Source organism: Doryrhamphus excisus, linkage group LG11 (genome assembly GCF_037039965.1).
Source record: "Doryrhamphus excisus strain RoL-2023G ecotype Guam linkage group LG11, RoL_Dexc_Guam_v1.1, whole genome shotgun sequence".
Lineage (NCBI taxonomy): Eukaryota > Metazoa > Chordata > Actinopteri > Syngnathiformes > Syngnathidae > Doryrhamphus > Doryrhamphus excisus.
Genome location: NC_136367.1, coordinates 8,974,061 through 8,993,717, shown reverse-complemented (window position 1 = coordinate 8,993,717; position 19,657 = coordinate 8,974,061). Strand labels below are relative to the sequence as shown.

At 40.3% G+C, this 19,657-nt stretch overlaps 2 protein-coding genes across 10 annotated transcripts in view; both read left to right on the top strand.

Annotated features, from left to right (window-relative positions):
* myo9aa (myosin IXAa) overlaps positions 1 to 8,927 on the top strand; it is a 112,301-nt gene extending 103,374 nt beyond the window's left edge. For 7 of the 8 annotated variants that reach the window (XM_058078937.2, XM_058078939.2, XM_058078938.2 and 4 more), the window contains 9 exons: positions 2,371 to 2,432; positions 2,754 to 2,946; positions 3,021 to 3,149; positions 3,231 to 3,336; positions 3,443 to 3,574; positions 4,307 to 4,430; positions 5,829 to 6,037; positions 6,128 to 6,270; positions 7,981 to 8,927. In XM_058078937.2, the coding sequence (XP_057934920.2) occupies positions 2,371 to 2,432; positions 2,754 to 2,946; positions 3,021 to 3,149; positions 3,231 to 3,336; positions 3,443 to 3,574; positions 4,307 to 4,430; positions 5,829 to 6,037; positions 6,128 to 6,270; positions 7,981 to 8,468 (1,586 nt within the window). In that variant the 3' untranslated portion in view covers positions 8,469 to 8,927. Of the gene's footprint in view, positions 1 to 2,370; positions 2,433 to 2,753; positions 2,947 to 3,020; positions 3,150 to 3,230; positions 3,337 to 3,442; positions 3,575 to 4,306; positions 4,431 to 5,828; positions 6,038 to 6,127; positions 6,271 to 7,980 lie in introns of those variants that run through there. The other variant, XR_009130882.2, reaches the window with a different exon arrangement.
* A 990-nt stretch (positions 8,928 to 9,917) lies between these two features.
* Positions 9,918 to 16,993, top strand: LOC131133515 (secretory carrier-associated membrane protein 2). Of its 2 annotated transcripts, XM_058078944.2 has the most exons (9): positions 9,931 to 10,096; positions 11,184 to 11,261; positions 12,756 to 12,842; positions 13,299 to 13,425; positions 13,506 to 13,634; positions 14,225 to 14,384; positions 14,569 to 14,670; positions 15,297 to 15,414; positions 16,755 to 16,993. In XM_058078944.2, exons 1-9 carry the CDS (start codon positions 10,040 to 10,042, stop codon positions 16,887 to 16,889), a joined length of 993 nt encoding a protein of 330 aa, XP_057934927.2. In that variant the 5' UTR covers positions 9,931 to 10,039; the 3' UTR covers positions 16,890 to 16,993. The 2 variants fall into 2 exon arrangements, with proteins under 2 accessions (XP_057934928.2, XP_057934927.2); XM_058078945.2 differs by lacking the exon at positions 15,297 to 15,414 and having other exon boundaries at positions 9,918 to 10,096.
* The last annotated feature ends 2,664 nt before the right edge of the window (positions 16,994 to 19,657 follow it).

Genomic DNA, 19,657 nt, shown 5'->3' with positions numbered 1-19,657 from the left:
TTGGACTTCAGTCTGATGACTTGAAAGTACTTGAGATTTTCAATATAATAATAATACATTTTTTTGTATAGCGCTTTTCAAAATACTCAAAGACACTTTACAGAAGAACTGAGTTAAATAAAAGCAAGTAAACAGAGTAGAAGACACACCAAAATACAACATTCATTGGTTAATATGCAGTTAAAACATGAGTAAAAGCGGGGCGGGGCACAGCAGTCAGGTATAAGAAGTTAGACATTAAAAACAGATTTAAAGAGGTGGGTTTTTAGTTGTTTTTTTTAAACTGGCAAGGTCAGGGCAAGCACGGAGTGAATGGGGCAAAGAGTTCTAGAGGGTGGGGGCAGCGATGGAGAAGGCTCTGTCTCCCCAGGTTCGGAGCTTGGTCTTACAGGGGAGTGCCAGGAGGTTGGAGTCTGAGGAGCGAAGGGGATGCGGGGGATTGTGCGGATGGAGAAGGTCTGTGAGATATGGGGGTTCAGATCGTGGAGGGCTTTGTAGGTTATGAGAATAATTTTGAAGTGAATGCGTTGGGGAACAGGAAGCCAGTCCAGTCCAGTCAGGTTTTCAGAACGAGCAACAAATATGTACATTACGTTTCTGTGCACTGAATCCTGAATAAGTGATGTGTGATAAGTGAATAAGTAATGAATTAAGTCGAGTCCTATTTTATATATATATATATATATATATATATATATATATATAGTCCTATTTTATATATACTATATATATAAGGAGCTTATTTAAAGGGGACCTATTATGCTAACCTCCTGCTCTTTGTATTGAGTTGTGGATAACCTGCACAGAAAGCTGTCAAGAGCTCCTAGAATCTACACCTATTCTTCCAAAATGGTCTGTTAATTCCCCCCACGGCCCACCTCTGGGCACGCCCACTCCACCGTTATTGGTCCCACTCAGCTTGTACGGCTAACAGCTTGTACCCGGGCACGCCCATATCAGGAAGTCCGCTTCACTGTGACGTCAAACTCTCTGAAACCAAGCATTGAGAGCCACCCCAAACGTTTTTCAGGTCAGAGTGGCCTGCAAGGTGATGTGATCTTTGAAATGTATGCAGATCCTTGTTATCGTGGTTCTATCTCTGGTTCTACCATATCTTACTTATTGTGTGGAAATATGGGCTAATAACTATAAAAGCAATCTTTACTCGCAAAAAAGGTCAGTAAGGATAATTCATAATGCCGCCTACAGAGAACATACTAACTCCTTATTTCTAAAATCACAAATACTTCAACTTGCTGATGTAGTTCATCTTCAAACAGCTAAAATAATGCATAAGGCTAAAAATAAGGAATTAGCTAAAAATGTCATCCAATACTTCTCTACAAGAGAGGAGAAATATGGTCTCAGGGAAGAAGTACATTTGAAACACTTCTATGCTAGGACTACGTTATGCTAGCCATAGCATTTCAGTATGTGGAATCAAACTATGGAATGGATTGAGTAAGGAAATCAAACAATGCACAACGATGAGCCAATTCAAGAAACAATACAAGCAGTTGATGTTTGCTAAATACAAGGATGAAGAGTCTTGAACCAGTCATGATGTGCTATATATATCACTATATTGACACTTACTATGGTACCCATTATGGCATTGGATGCTCATATCACCGAGTACTTCGGTACGGGACAAACATTAGGAAAGCAGGAAGTGAACAAATGTAACAGTTAGTGATTGTAAAAGTACCAGATGGAGGGGTAGGATTTAATAAGCTTTGCTTCTTCCTACTCCTTTTGGACATCTGGGAACTGATTATGGGATGCACTCAATTGGAATCTGATGCATGTTCAAATGAAATAAAACCATTAGCATTACCATCGTGCACTAAAAGCACTCTGGGAGACACTAAACAGTGATTTTGTCTTGTCAGGACTCGAACAATTCAAGCCAATGACTGTCGAGTCTTGACCTGAGACCTGAGATTCAACTCAAAACTTGAGTCCAAAGACTTGCATGTCTTTACTTGAGGTTGACAGGACACTCGAGACTTGCTCCCACTTCTATTTCTACAGTATATTATAACATCACAGTGCTTATGTTGGTAGAATAGTGTAATTGCACAAACAATACCCTGATGCTTCGGAAATAAACTCCCACGAACTTGCTCTAACACACACCCTGCCATTCCTAATCAGATTGTCTTCAACTGGACTCATGGGGTCTGTGGCTCAGTGACTCCAGAATTTGCTCCTTACAATTTCTCCTTTCTTCGCTCAGGATATTCTCCTCATGCTCGCCAATACTGTTTTAGTACTTTTTTGCTTGACTAAACTGGAAAATGAGCAGACGCTGCCTCTTTGTGGATAACTGGAATGATGTGTTTGATTTTTCTTGCTGTGTTTACCCAGTATGCCGGTATGCTTGCCACAGAAAGTGCTGCCAAAAGACGACCACCAAATGCAGTAAAAAGGTGAGCCGGTCAACACGGTACACACGCTTGGTGTCTTAAAGTCCCATAACTTTAATTGTGTTACTGTATGCATGGTACTTTGTGTGAGCTACTACGTTGGTTTTAACACTCTTAAATATAATACTTTTTGGCTTTTCATTGTAAAGCATACTACCATTACAGTATGGTTTTTGTACTGCATTGGTATACTCTATCTGCATTTGTACACATTGTACACGCGTCCATGGCATTGCTTCTCAAACACAATGGGGGGGGCGTGGGGCAGGGAGGACTATAATCATGACATTTCTCCAAGGCCGGTGCTTTTATGTGTTTGAGCAGTTTGACCCAGAGCTGTCACCGAGACAATTTGGTGTTGAAGTGTCCCGTCTTACAAATGATGAGCGAACAGTGCCCCTGGTGGTGGAGAAGCTTATCAACTACATCGAGATGCACGGCCTCTACACTGAGGGAATTTATCGCAAATCAGGCTCCACCAATAAAATTAAAGAACTCAAGCACGGGCTTGACACAGGTAACTTGGGGTTACAGTAGATATGATGGGCGGGGTGTGCTCCAGATTGTTCATTCGTCTCTGTCGTGTTGTAGATGTGGACAGCATGAATCTGGATGACTACAACATCCATGTGATTGCTAGTGTGTTAAAGCAGTGGCTGCGAGACCTGCCGAGTCCTCTGATGACGTTTGAGTTGTATGAGGAGTTTATACGTGCTATGGGTACGTGCCCTCCCACTGGACAGTCTCGCTACTGTATTACTGTGAGCATCTGAGAATACAAATGTGGTTCTGCCTCCTTAGCTTTGCAGGATAGAAAAGAAATGATCAGAGGGGTGTATTCCGTTGTTGACCAACTCAGCAGAACTCACCTGAATACCCTGGAACGGCTGATATTTCATCTTGTCAGGTAATAACACTTACATGTAATCAAATTCAATAAAATTATTTTTATTGATTAGGCTTTTAAATGTCATTAATGTTGGAGTATTTTGACACTAAATTCATGCTTTTAGGATTGCTTTGCAAGAAGAGACAAACCGTATGTCAGCGAATGCCTTGGCCATTGTTTTTGCTCCTTGTATCCTGCGCTGCCCAGACACCATTGATCCTCTTCAGAGTGTGCAGGACATCAGCAAGACCACAGCGTACGCAGCCTGTTCCTGTACTCAAGTGCCAATACAAGACACTAATATTATTTAAGAATTATATATTTACTTTTCATTTGTACAAATGACTATACCACGCAAATTTCCCCGCATTGACCGAAACAGGTTTTTTCTATCGGTAATAATACAGGTCAAATGTACAGCATACACATACCACTTTTGGACCATGTTTGTGTCTTGAAGCGTTGTTTCTTTTGTGAAGCGTTGCGTGAGCGTTGCACTTTGTCCAGTGGTCCTCTAATGCCAACATAGTTGCTGGGAGACACGAGTTGAAAAGGCAGAGGGAGAGAAAAATCTAATTTTTTACAGGTGTCTCAATCACTTACTTGGTGCCATATGTTGGTGGTCCCTAATGCCTAATCTGTTATATTGCAAAAATCGAATCCTATCCAAGGTTCGGGTCAGTTTTTTTTTTTTTTTTTTTTTACTGAAATGCATTTATTTTCTTGTTTTGTTAGACCACTTAGCTTATCTCAAGCAAATTAAATACTAAAATCTGAGCTATACTGCTTAAAATAAGATAAATAATGTGCCAACAGGGCAAGAAAATTGTACTTGCCAAAACGCCATTTTAGTTGTATCAAGCAAATGTTGTTAGTAAACAATAAGTAGAATTATTTCAGGTATTTAATCTTGCTTCATCTTAAGTCTATGAAGTATTGAACAGTTATTCCTGTCTGACTAATAAGTATTGTTTATGTCTCTCCATAGATGTGTGGAACTTATCATCGGAGAACAGATGACCAAGTACAGATTGCGACTGAAGGATATTAATACCCTGGAGTTTGCTGAGAATAAGGCCAAGTGCAGACTAACTTTCATTCGAAGATCAATGGTAAGATTAAAGATCATGTGACTGTTGTTCACTCCGATTCCTGATAAATCTTGGACGGCCATAAAATCCATTGTTTTTAAGATATTTTGTCCTATCTGAATTTCCCCCAACTTTATCCATAAACCTACATTAATAGCTGGAGGATTTCAACCAGACATGGCCACAATTCTCCCTCCTTCCCCTGCCCACTTCTACCCTGCACTCACACTTGAGCTCAAATCAGGATCTCAAATCAGTATGAATATTGAAATCGCTGAAATGATTCATTTGTAGTAGATGGAAACTAATCTTGCAAACATTTGTGATTAAAAGACTTGAGATATTTGAAACTCAGCTAAATGAAAATATATGCAACCTGAGAACTCACAGGCCTTGAAAATGCTTGACTATTTTCATTCATTCATTTTCTACCGCTTATCCTCACAAGGGTCGCCGGTGCTGGAGCCTATCCCAGCTGTCTTGGGGCGAGAGGCAGGGTACACCCTGGACTGGTGGCCAGCCAATCACAGGGCACATATAGACAAACAACCATTCACACTCACATTCATACCTATGGACAATTTGGAGTGGCCAATTAACCTAGCATGTTTTTGGAATGTGGGAGGAAACCGGAGTACCCGGAGAAAACCCACGCATGCACGGAGAGAACATGCAAACTCCACACAGAGATGGCCGAGGGTGGGATTGAACTAGGGTCTCCTAGCTGTGAGTTGTGCGCGCTAACCACTCGTCCGCGGTGCAGCCTCCTACTATTTTCAAACAAAGTCAAAACATGTTACCTTCTATTGTCCTTTTTGTTTGTTTGTTCCCCATGTTCTTATTTTTTTGCACACAATACAGAGTATTTTCCCAAAGTCAATCATGTTGTTCAGTCATCTTGGAACGCTACCTTGCAGGCCATTTTTGCCCAGTGTTTTTCATGAACACTGACCTTAAATGAGGCAAATGAGGCCTGCAGTTCTTTGGATGTTGCTGCGGGGTCTTTTGTGACCTTTTGGATGAGTCCTCACTGTTCTCTTGGGGTAATTTTTGGTTGGCCAGCCACTCTTGGGAAAGTTCACCAATGCCCCATGTATTTGCCATTTATGAATAATGGCTCTCACTGTGTTTCGCTGGAGTCCCAAAGCCTCAGAAACCTTTAGATTTCAGTTACTTTCTTTCATTTGAAAAAGTACTCATTGTGATCAGTCGTGCTGTTATTGACTAATATTTAAATGTGTTTGATCTGAAACATTTCAGTCTGACAAACATACCAAAAAAATAAGAAATCAAGAAGGGGCCCAACACTTTCACACCACTGTATGTAGGACAGCGCTTGATCCTGTGCTACACAACAACTTCTAATGCATCAAATATATTTGGAGTCTGTGTGAAGACAGCCATTTGTTTGTTTTCCAGGGAAAAGGTCACTTTCGGCAACTGAGCTTCCACTCGCCTTCACCTCCTGTGAGTCCGCGGCTGCCATCTTTAACAGATGCCGTAAAAGAGGAGAACGAGGGAGATGTGCGAGCAGAGCCGTTGCCTGAAATCTCTGAGCATCAGCACGCAGCCATGCAGCAGGAAGAGAGAGTGTTGACGGAGCAAATTGAAAACCTGCAAAAAGAGAAGTAAATGCTGTCACTGCACTTGATTGGCACGTTGTTTCTAATGATGCAAGCTGAGCTCGCTCGCTTTAATGTGAGTGTTTGCTCTGATAGAGAGGAGTTGACTTTCGAGATGCTGACTCTGGAACCACGAGCATCGGATGACGAGACCCTGGAGTCAGAGGCCTCTATTGGTACAGGTGACAGCTCGGAAAACCTCAATGTGGACGCTGAAGGGACCGTTTCGGACTTCTCTGGTATGTCACCGTGTCCCACATGTAAATAATGTACAGTAGATTTAGAGGGGGTTACATTCCAAGAACCTCTGGGACCGGCCAAAAATCCCAAATAATGTGTGAACCCATAAATATCTGGTGAACCCAAAAGACATATTTGACTTTGGTTTTCCAGACTGAGGAACAAATGCAGACATAGACAGCATGGTACTTACACCATTGTTTCATTTATTTGTAATTAATTTATTAACTTTTTTGTCTGCAGTATAGGTTATTGGACTATTTTATTGAGACTAAATGTTTAAAATAAAGGTGACAGGTTTTCAAGAAGTTACATTGCATATTGAATTGTTTTATTTTGCCGTATGTTCATTTATTACATGACTTGACATTAGTTTGAGGGATTGTAAGAGTAAGGTCATTCATTGTAAGAGATTGTAAGAGGGATTGAGACTGTAAGAGTACAGTATATCAGTATCAGAAATGAAGCGCTGGACAATATTGGTATAATGGATATCGGTAAAGATATGAGATATATTGACCATCTGTATAAAAAAAATTGAAATTTAAGCAGAGAAAAGAAATCTGCAAGTATCTTGGTCAAACCTTCATCTGTGGTGCCCGACCAGGCCCAGTCTGAAAAAAACACACAGGATCTCCCCCCAACGAGACCCACCACTTGCGGGGGCAAACCTAAGGGTCCGGTGCAGTGAGTTCTGGAACCAAACTCCTTGAGAGGGGCTGGACCTCTCTGGAGTTGGCGTAGGGGAGAGGCAGTGAGCTGGTGTGAGCTTACTAATAGTCCCCCACCTCCGTACCTCTGTCTTAGTCATCCCCGGTAAACCAGATGAATTCCTCAAGGCTGTGAAAGCTGAGGGACTGTCTTGGCTGACCCATCTCTTCAACATTGCGTAGAAGTCTTGAACAGTAACTCGGTATTGGCATACCGAGGTGGTGGTCCCCCTTTTCAAGAATGGTGATTGGAGGGTGTGTTCCTTTTCAAGAATGGTGACCGGAGGGTGTGTTCCAACTATAAGGCGGTCCCACTGCTCAGCCTCCCTGGGAAAGTCTAATCCAGAGTGCTGGAAAAAAGGGTATGACCATTGGTCGAACCTCGGCAGGGTGCAATGTGGTTTTTGTCATGGCCACGGAACACTGGAGCAGTTCTACGCAAGGTGCTGGAGGTTCCATGGGCGATTGTCCAACCGGTCTACATGTGCTTTGTGGACATGGAAAAGGCATTTGACCGTGTCCCTTGCAGTGTCCAATGGGCAGCCAAGGTGTCGGTGGCATCCAGTTGTGGGCCTTAGGCTCTCATCCCTGCTATTCGCAGACGATGTGGTATTGATGGCCTCATCAGGCTGTGACCCTCAGTGAGGTGAGGTGTTCTGGGCACACCCAGCTGTAAGGAGGCCCAGGGGCAGACCTAGGACACGCTGGCAGGATTATGTCTCACAGTTGGCCTGGGAGCATCTTTGTGTCTTCCTGATGTACCTGGAAGAGGTAAAGGAAGGCTGGGCTTCCCCACTGAGACTGCTGCTCCCATGGGCCGGACCCTGGTAAGCGTAAGAAAATGCATGGAAGTATGTGGCAGACCGCATGCCGAACCGCAAATAGACGGGATCTACTGTACTCGTATATCATTCTGCTGGACATTATTCTGTATGTGTTTTACAAAATACATAAAAAAGAGGAAAACTAATGTTTCATCCCTTTGCATCGTCCATGCAGAGAGAGGTCCTGTTTCTCCTTGGTCTCGCAGATCTGATGTGAAGAGCCCGAGACAACGCACGCTGAGACGGCAACCGGACTCCTTAGATTCGGTGGATTCTTGCTCCAGTGTATCCACCTTCTCCTCCTCATCACACTTTCAGCTATCACCCTCCCCAATTTCCAACACCAGTCGCGGCTTCCGGTTCCACTCCACTTCCAGGTCTCCTTGCTCAAGCTCCGGGGCCACACATTCCAAGAATGCACCTCAAGCTTCCTGCTCTGACAGTTTAAACTCCAGTCCTACTGCAGAGCTGGAGGGCATGTTTGATGAAAGACCACAGTTTACTAGCCGTGGTACCTTCAGTCCAGAGAAGGGCAAACACAAACTTCGGGGGGTCAAGCATTTATCTCAGAGGCTTGCCAGGGAAAGCAGTAGCCATGGCATGGACCCAGCAGATTTGCAGCAGCAGCTTGTTTTGTACGGCAGTAATGAATTTATGGTATGAAGGACACACTCCCTGGATGTTCTCCAGTCCTCAAACACTCTTACACAGCCTTTCAAACTTGTCAAAAAATAGTCCCCAAGTGCCATGTCAAGTGTTTCCACTGCTGTGTGGGGGCCGAGATCGAGATAAAAGTTTACTCCTCTCTTGCGGACACAGCATCCAGCCAAGCTCTCACAGTGCCTTGGCAGTGCCCAAGTCGGCACCAAGAGGATACGCACTGATACGGAGAGAAGAGTAAAGGGAATGTTCCAATATGCAGCGACTACAGAACCAGGGAATGTTCCAGGGTTTGAACGCTGAAGCATCGTGCGACAAAGACGTCAGGAAAAGCTGTTGGATGGAACTTAAGTCTCACAATTGTTAGCTGCTTTTTGAGTTTACACGTCATACCAATCAATGTAAACAGTGGTTGCTCGCTTACATGTATTTAAGAATTTTTCATGTCACAGAAATTCAAATGATCTTATATACAGTATCTAATATACAATATTCAGCACAAAGCCAGAACACCAGTTTTTTGCTGGGTAGTTGAAGTCAAATATTTAATAATGATTTTTGTGGGAGAACAGATCCTGGGAATGGAGGCTTTATTCGTTGATATGCCAGCTGCTCATGAGAAGCGATATACTGAAGTGTGAATTAAAATGTGTGCTAATTGCTCCTACTGCTAGGGAGATACCACCATCAAAGGGACCAAGTTAGCTGGTGTGTATTCCTGCCAAGACCAGCACATTGTGAACCATGTCAGATGTGTATAATCATTGCATTAACTATTTAACAGCCATACAGCAACTGTAATGTACAGTCCAGTCCATATGTACAGTATAGTGAAATAAAATGTCATCTTATTGAAATCTATTGTCACACTGTAAATTATTTGACGAATAACAGAACCATATGACGTGTCTCTTTAAAGTTACATTTTATTTGACTCTTCTGTTTGGTCTAAATCAAATCATGTCTTGTGAAAGCTTCTTGAGGAAATGTGGCACCTCTATTGCAATCGATCAAGGTGTTTGTAGTCATACACTGGTGTACTATACGGTGTACTTCATTAGATGTTGATACATTTGATTTCCCATATGTAATGATGATCTCCATTGTGCAATCCATGCTTTGCTCCGTTCGGAAAACAGTCGTTTAGCTTGGATTATTATGTTGTCAGGTAAGGACATTTTTACATGTAGTCCTTCAATTAATTAATTCTTTGTCATGGACGCACAAAAGCTGAATCCCCCCCAAAAATAAAATAAAAAACTAACCAGGGGTAGCAAATGGCCCACAGGCTGCGCTTTGGACACCCCTGAAATAGAAGGTAAATTGTCCCAACTTCTGTTATAAATGATATTGAGCAAAAATGCCACTTTATATATTGCGAATGATTTCCCATTGCCCAGGAGTTACTCGTCCATTGGAACCCTCAATCATTAAACAATTTGCGTCAACGTGCTATGACGTGTCTACCTGTGGAGTGACGCATGCGCAGAAACTCACAGCGCTATCAGGAGCAGCTGCCGCCAGGGTGAAAGAAGGCGTCTGTCCTGTTTATCAACAGAACAGCATTCACGACAATGTCGGGTTTAGACAGCAACCCTTTTGCTGATCCAGTGGATGTAAATCCGTTCCAGGTGAGACTTCGTTTGTGTATTTTTTTTTAAGGTGAGAACTGACTTTTGTCGTTGAGGCTGTAGGAGCTATGCTACTGAAACCTGTTTGGTCGGTTGCTGGGTTTGGCCTCAACATTTCCTGACCGACGACACGTAACAATAAATAAATGTATAATGTAGTCCAATGTAGTCCAGATGTACATTCATAAAGAAAAGGCAGGTGTACGTGGTATGAATGGTGTTTGATGGCTATTTTTACCTGCACAGGTATATTCATTAACAGGTGCCTGCTGGTATTTAGGAAACGCCATTTCTAAACTACCCTAAATACTTTTAGGTAAATCATTTACTGCTTGAGGAATATGGTCCCTTTAGGACGCCTGTCCATGTATTGACTGGGTCGGTGTATACTGTATGTGTTTTTGTGTTGCTTGTCAATTGTAGCAATTTTGGTGGCGTGCACACTCACCTTTTGTACATATTTACCAAGTTTTACCCCAAGAACTTGCAACAAAGGCTACAAAGCCACAAGTTGTTTCATTCTTAATATGGTTAGGAAAATGTCCTGGATCCAACCCATCCTCAAATTAAAATGTTCTTCCAGTGCCATCCACTGTTTTAAAAAGGAGTTTCCCACGGGAGTGTGGCATGGCTTGACGATGGCAATGACGAAAGTTTTCCAGAAAATAGGAGAAATCCCACCGCATAAACATAAGTGTCAAACTATAGTTTAAAATATATATTTTTTAAAACCTGTAGTCTAAAATTGGTATGTCCTGGTAAACCCAAATAGCTAATTAGTTTAACAGTCAGGTTCTACTTACCATGTAAACATTCCTATTATAATGATACCAAAACGTCAATAAAAACACTTAGATAAAGCCATTACCGTTCAAGTCTATCACTTGAAGCGGAGCAGAACTCGCATCTCCACCGATAGAAAGCAGCATTACCAATCATGACATAAGCAGAACCAAATAAGGTTGTCTACATGAACATGGACGATTCTGAACCAAATCTCTGTGGTGGTCCAAATGTGTTAGTGGCAGGCCACAAATAAATAAATGAATGCATGGGAAACACTGAACATTGTAACTTTTTTTTTCAGGATGCTTCTGTCACTCAGGCCACCCGAGGAGCCATAGATGGCATTAGAGAATACAACCCTTTCGCCACAACTGAACTGGTGAGTGTCGGTTTTTGGAACCTCAAAGTTCAAGCCATTCCATTTCAGGACGTTGGTCATCTTTTGGAAATGTTTTTTTTCCCTGGAGGAAATGACAAATAATAAGGTCAATTGCATAATTGGTATTCGTCAGGAAAGGCATCCGGAATTGATTTATTTGTTTGTTTGTTTACTTATGTATTTTGTGTCCCGTCCAGCCATTGGGGCAGATAGTATTGCTGATCTAAATGCCCTTGCATGCTAATCAGATTTGCTCTGTGTCAGGAAAGGTGTAAGCTACAACTTCCCTGTACTATGAAATTTTATTTGCCGTTATTTGATGTTTTTGTTATGTGAATTTGGAGCGACCGCACCGAAGCAAGAAGAAACACAGACAAAAAGAAGAAGAGAAACTGGGGTGGGGGTGGGACAGTAGAGAGACAAAAACAGCAGCAACAAGAATTCCCATAACAACAACAGTGACAAACAGGACTGCATGAGTTAAATATCAATGATGGCTAAGGGTCACAATGGAGATGATATCAGTGAAATGAAACAGTCCAACTTACCAGTAGCAATAGTAACAATGAAGACATGAACTGTGATAGTAAACACAATTACAGCCATACCGTTAGTCATTAAAATCTCACTGCTTGACATCATTATTACTGTAATAATAGCACATCAATGGCATAAAACATCAAGGATAAAGCGGTAGATTGTGTAAAGAAGCATCCGGAATTTAAAGGGCTCAAGCCAAAATCAGTATACGGGTCAAAAAGATCCGCTGTGGTGACTCTGCAATCAGGAAAAAGTTGAAAGAAAGAAACAAACAAGCTGTCATAAATGCCTAAGGAAGTGCAAAGGCAATGTTTTCATTGTTCATTTTATGACTAATAACAAGAGCATGGTGCTGGGGTGATTCCTGTTGTAGACATGCCTCACTAAAGTTGTTTTTAATGAGTGTAAAAATAGGTATTAGAGTAGTATTCTACAGCGGTCTGTATGTGTCAGTAACATTACATTGATGAGATCATTTATGTCTAAGATAGCTATGGATTTGGTTTGGATTGAACCAGTAAATGAGAGATGACAGTGTAAAGTGAATTTCTGTGAAGTAGGATTCCTTATTTCTAAATGGAATATTTCTTAGCATAGTAAACCTGTTTACAACCTTCTAAATATCTTTTTTTAATACTTTCTTAGAGCCCTCTAGACATGAAATAAAACACATACACACCTTTACACTTGTGTTATCCAATATAGTCGACATAATCAGAGTAAATAAGCCATTTAAGACATTAATGAGGTTTGTGCTTGTGTGTATTACTGTAAGTGTGTTCCCTTCATAGGGAGTGACGTCGGGGCTTCAGAATTGAGTTTCAACGTGGTGTGGGATCTTTATTTGGGATTATTATTATTATCATAAGAACTGTACTACAATTTAGAAGTTTTACAATCACTTTTAAATTTTTCATCACACCCATTTGGAAAAACCTGAATTATGTTCACCAGACGGATCGCACTGATACAACCATCCCCATCTCAGCTGTTTCATCTCAACCTGCCGTACTGCAAACCTCTGTCGAGCAGAGTTCACAGGTGAGACACGCGCACATGATGTTATGGAAATAGTCATTTTTTTTACATCTGTGTGTTGTGACTTTGAATGTCCAAGTCTCAAGCTATTGTTTTACAGCTATCATATAAGTCAGTGAGGCCCAACCACTTGTGCCATGGTATATTAGTATGTCATGCTGGAAATGATACATTTTCACTTTTTTCACAATTGGTATTGGTTATTTAGGACAAATATGTGCAGTATAGCATAGTGACAGGCAGAACAATTCAGTGACATTCGGCTGGATGGCAGAAGGTCCATGAATAACCATCTGTAAGCCATGATACATGCTGTGAGACTTTTCTAACGTGAAATATATGCCATGGCCAACAGGAGGTTGGGAAACGCTGGTCAAATGAATGATAATCTGAAGGCTACCGAAAGGAAATCTTGTTGGTTGTTGTATGTAAGCTAGCTTCCTGTCCGTTGGTGGTCAGGTGTCTGCTGCTGCCGCTGCTGGTCAAGCTAACCTGATCAAGCAGCAACAGGAGCTGGAGAGGAAAGCAGCGGAGTTGGAGAGGAAGGAACAGGAGCTTCAGGACAGGGCAACCCACAACACTGGCGGTAACGATGGCATGAATGGTCAAGCATGTCATTTAGCCCATCAATAGAAGGTAACACAACCTTGTGATTTCGACCGTTAGTCAAAGAGAACAACTGGCCTCCCTTGCCCAAGTTCTTTCCTGTGAAACCATGCTTCTACCAGGACTTTGAGCAGGAAATTCCAGAGGAATATCGCAGAATCTGCAAGAGAATGTATTACTTGTGGATGTGTGAGTATTCTGTATGTCTCCCACTCATCTTGAAGCATCCTGATCATGTCTAATGTCATCTCATTCAATGTAAACATGCATAAGTCTACTATTACAAACGTAAATATTCTAAATATGTGTTTTTAGCATTATTAGAGCCCTTCAGACATAAACTTTAACACCCATATAGTCACCTTTACACTCATATTACCCATAATAGTAGTAAATAAGCCATCTCAGACATAAAGAACTTTTCCTGATTCCTCATTTTCCTGATTTTGTTTTTGTCTGTCAGACTTAAATGTTTCAGATCATCAAAGAAATGTACATAGTAGTCAATTACAACCAAACAGAACACAAAAGGCAGTTTTTAAATGGAACTTTTATCATTGAGGGAGAAAACAAATCCAGACTTCTATGGTCCTCTGAAAATGGATTTCCCCCTAAACCTAATACCTGGTTAGGCCACCCTAGGTAGTAACAACTGCAATCAAGGTTTGCGATAACTTGCAACAAGTCTCTAACAGCAAAATTCACAAACTAATATTTGACCCTATTTTCCATCCTTGTGTTAATTCATGAAGTTCATGTCTGCGGTTCTTTGTCACCAGTCCATAGTGCTACACTGTTTCTCAACATTCTGGCCTGCCTGGCCTACTTCACTGCCGACACTCAGTATGGTGTCGACTTTGGTCTGTCCATCCTTTGGTTCATACTCTTCACCCCTGTGTCCTTCGTCTGTTGGTACAGACCCGTCTACAAGGCCTTCAGGTACACTGTACTAATTGGCTAGCTTTGTGCTAGTGAGCAAAATGGGCTTTGATGTGCTTTAAGTTGGTGATAAATTCATTTAAATGTGATGTATGTGTTCTTGTTACAGAGTACTGATGAGTTTGATTAGCACCCCAGATAACGTGGAAGTAACTGATGAGAGATATTTGTCTTCCTTCTCTAGGTCTGACAGCTCCTTCAGCTTCTTTTTCTTTTTCTTTGTTTTCTTCTTCCAAGCGGCTGTGTACATCATCCAGAGTGTGGGGATCCCCAAGTGGGGCAACAGGTCAGTGAAGCACTGTGTTCAAGGAAAACTTCACTTTTGGGGGGAATCTACAATCCTTAGGTGAGACATGAACACATGTTGTAAAGATAAAAAGGAGGCTTTTTAACGGAATAAGTGTTTCCCATACGTACGTGCAGTAATGAGCTGTCTCTTTTTATCAGTTTTATCTTCACAACGCACAGAAAACTGAGACATACAGCATATGTTCATGTCTCATAGTAAGGATTGTGGATGATGGCCAAAATTCCTACAAAAGTGCAGTTTTGCTTGAAGTGCATGAATGGTTGTCATTCTAACATAGACAACTTTTTGTATGTTGTGTGTGTACTGTATGCACGGGATGGTGTGTTTTCTTGTGTGGTATTCTGGCCTCTACAGTATTTCCTCTCTGACAGATTCCTGTTGTCCTAACTTGTGAGGGATGCTATACTTTGTAAGTGTGCCTATCTTTTCTCGTTGGCTTTCTTCTCAATAGCATCACTTTTAACGTTCCATTATTATCCTCTTTCATGATTTGCTGGTGAGTTTTACTCAAATGTTCACTGCTCTTATTCTTTTATATTCACTCAACACTGTGCTGATTCGCAGAATGGTCAGTCATCAGTGTTTGTATGTGTGTTTGACAGTGGTTGGATTGCATCCATCAGTATGATCAGGATAAACTTGGCTGTGGCCGTGGTCATGATGGTTGTGGCAGGCTTTTTCACTGTAAACGCCATCCTCGCTGTCATCCTGCTGAAAATGGTATGCTAAAACCAATTTCTTATAAAATTTTCAGGCATAGAAAAACAAAAAAGGTAACAAGTGTCCAGGTTCTGACCAAGCATACAGCAGCTCTTCCGTGTTTCCCACAGGACTGCAATTTATTTGGGGTGGTTGGTAGGTGATGTGTTTGTTAAATTTGCATAATTGACCATAATGCAAAAGTCCACCCAGGGTTTGCGTGTGTCATCAGGAATGTGTGACATGTCATGTTTTTAAACCTTATTTAAAGGGGACCTATTAGACTTCCCCTCTTTTTCTGACCTATAAATATAGTTATAATAAATTATATAATGTATTCTCGTGTTAAACGATGCCATAGTTTCAGATAATGAGGTTTGCACATTTGGAAGTGAGTCTTGAAAGAAGTTTGGTATGGATCAGAACGCTCGGTTTCAGAAAGCGTGGTAAGACTGCCCTTGGTGATGTCACAGAGGAGCGGATATCCTTATAGACTTCCTTATGGACTGTTTTTGTGAACATTAATGCGGAATCTGTCAAACTGTTGCTGGAGCCAGACACGGGAAAAGTGCATTCGTTTTGGACATGCTGCGCGTCCACGCCGCACCTCTGACAAAGTGTGTCCCACAATGAACGCTCTTCCTCAAGCAGGCGAGGTTTCCACACCAGCGATGCGACTTTACCACTCTGAGTACACCAGATCTTCCTGAGCTGCCAGTAGCTCCTTCTCAATTAGCTCTCCAAAGACTTGATTCATTTGTTATCAGCTCCTATACCCACTATATTAGAAAGTAGGGCTCCTTCGTAGTTAGAAAGCTCTTTGGGCTTGTAACCAATCACGGGAGTGGGAGTAGCCGGAGGCGGGCTGTGGGTGGAATACATTAAAAACAAAAAAAAACAATGTTTTGGCAGGAAGCACAAAACCAAGGAAGTACAACCGGAATAGGTGCAGATTCTGCAAAATCTAAAAAGCCTTCTGTGCAGTTTATTGTGTGTAGCTGCTCTATAGGAGTCCACAACTCAATACAAAGGGTCGGAGAGCATTATAGGTCCCCTTTAACAACAGAACGTGAAGTTGACTTACGGATGCTGGTAGTGCTGGTAGTTTTGTACAACGGTACATGTGTGTGCGTGTATGCTCATTAAAACACACAGGCAGTTAAAAAAAATCATGTTTCCTGGGCTCTATGTAAGTGTTGATTTTAAAGATAATGCACTTGTCATTCATCTACTATCTGACATTGACAAATAGACTGCCACAAATGAATGTATGGTAAACACTGCCATTTGTCACTGCCACTTCATTTGCTGGTTTACCTCATTTGATTTAAACCACTCGAACCTTTTTCCTGTCCATGAAGGTCCACTCCAAATACAGACGTACAGGAGCCAGTTTCACCAAGGCCCAACAGGAGTTCTCAAATGGTGTCCTGACCAACAGAACCTTTCAATCTGCCGCCACATCAGCTGCTCAGGGGGTCTTTGGCAGGAACTAAAACATCAGCTCTTGCCTTGTGTCCATGCTACCTTAGAGTAGTCTTATATGTGGTGCACAAATTGTAATAATTAGGTTGTAAAAAAAAAAAAAAAAAACAGATAACTTGACCACAAGCATGTAGCCACATGGTTGTGGTTTGTGTTCAACACACAAGCAAGTGAGGTATCCAGGAAAATGTGGTGTATATAATAATTATAATGTAGAAGTGAACCTCCAGGTCTTGTAAGGTGCATGACTTGCACATGTTTTTAAATGCACTCTACGGCACCCTCATCAGCATACAGCGCAACATAGTAAACAAGGCTGCTTTCAGAGGTGGTGTGGGGAATTACTAACATAGCTCAATTAGTCAAGGAGGCATTGTGAATTTCATTACATTGCCATATGAGAGGTCCTTTGATAATAGAGGTCAACATTATGAACTACTTGCTGGAGCTGGGTCAAATGGGTTTATTTAAATGATGTCAATAGTAAAATAGGGAACTTTATGTGAGTAATACTGCAGGAGGTGGTTCTGGACATGATTGGGAAGCAGCTCAACATTTAGTGGTCAAGGAACGAGAAAACTGTTCATGGGGCTATTGTCATTTTGTTTCATAGCTCAGCAATTATCTTGAGGTGAAGGTGGTGGATTTGCCTCACTTGTTCTGCTCTTTTGTGTTGTGATGGGTAATGGAGGGGAAAAACATGAAGGACTTTGCATACTGGGTCAAATGAAGGGAGACATACTGTAGCTGTTGACAAGCTAAAGTGAAGTTGTGGCTTTTGTGGGCAATGCATTTTATGAATGTATTTTCAATTGTGAAGAATTGACGAATTGTTTGGAGCCCTAAACGACATGGGGTACTTTTATTTATTAACTGTTACTGAGAGAATTTAGACCATTAAGCAGCAAAGTAGATTAATGAGCAAAAGAACACATGTATCTGTCTGTTTTCAATCCAGGGGTAATTGTATTACATGACAGAATAGAGGAGAATAAATACAGTCTTTATTTTATTGCTTGTGAAAATACACCTGTGGTCAAGGGTTTTTAAATGTTAATTTGGCCCTAATCCTAATAGTGACAACTGCTTACTAATTGCTGGAATTTCTCAATGTTCTAAAGTATTTAAAGAATTTACCAAATGGGCCACTGATGATAATGACGATGATAATTTGATCCCCATGTTGTGGTTCTCATGTTAACTCAAAACTAAAAGCCACCATGGGACTTCTACCCCCACCTCTATATCAATAAACTGTAAATGCAAACTGTAGATGTGTTCCTAATACCGATTGATCACTGTGTGTCTGTGTCTTGAGCGAATGTAAACTATCAATTTCTATGTGGCGATTTTGGCACAAGGTTTGTGTTAGATGAAAATGTTTGATTTTTTGCTCTGTGTATTCCTCAATTCTAAATGCATATTAAACTTGTGTATTGGTCAGCCATTTTAAAAATATACTTTTAGGGTTACTGATAGACAGTCGATTCAATAAATTCTTGATGAAAATTGAAAGCGTGAGCTTGTAAAAGTCTAAATCAGGGGTGGGCAAACTACGGCCCGGGGGCCACATCCGGCCCGCCAAGTGTTTGAATACGGCCCGCCCGTTCTTTCCAAAGTATTTCATTTAAAGTCAACATACAAGCTGGCATCATGGCGTGAGCCGACATTTTCATGGTTTGGCGGTTTTATCAATTTCGTTATTTGATGCGGTCTGTTGTTTACAAAGTGAAAAAAGGGACACAAGCACATAATAATAATATTAAATAATAAATGTATTCTTATTATTATAAATTTATAACACACTTTACATCAAATAAATGATATCAAAGTGCACATATAGCAGATTGCATAACACTTTTACAGATACAATAATTTTGTTATTTCATGTGGTCTGTTGTTTACAAAGTGCTCCTGAAAAAAGGGACACAGGCACATAATAATAATAATAATAATAACAAATAATATAAAATAATAATAACAAATAATATAAAATAATACTAAATTTATTTTTCTTATTATACATTTATAACGCACTTTACATCATAATAATAATAAATTAATATAAAATAATAATAACAAGTAATATCAAATAATAATACATTTATTCTAATTATTATAAATGTATAACATACTTTACATGAAATAAATGATCTTAAAGTGCACATATAGCAGATTGCATGACACTTTTACAGATACAATAATTTTGTTATTTGATGCGGTTTGTTGTTTACAAAGTGCTCCTGAAAAAAGGGACACAGGCACATAATAATAATAACAAATAATAATAATATAAAATAATAATAACAAATAATATAAAATAATACTAAATTTATTCTTCTTCTTATAAATTTATAACACACTTTACATAATAATAATAATAATTAAAATAATAAAAATAATATCAAATAATAATAACAAATAATATCAAATAATAATACATTTATTCTAATTATTATAAATTTATAACGTACTTTACATCAAATAAATTATCTTAAAGTGCACACATAGCAGATTACATAACACAGATTTAATAATTTCGTTATTTGATGCGGTCTGTTATTTACAAAGTGCTCCTGAAAAAAGGGACACAGGCACATAATAATAATAATAATATTAATAATAACAAATAATAATAATATAACATAATAAAAAATATATTCTTATTATAAATTTATAACACACTTTACATCAAATAAATGATCTCAAAGTGCACATATAGCAGATTGCATGACACTTTTACAGATTTAATAATTTTGTTATTTGATGTGGTCTGTTG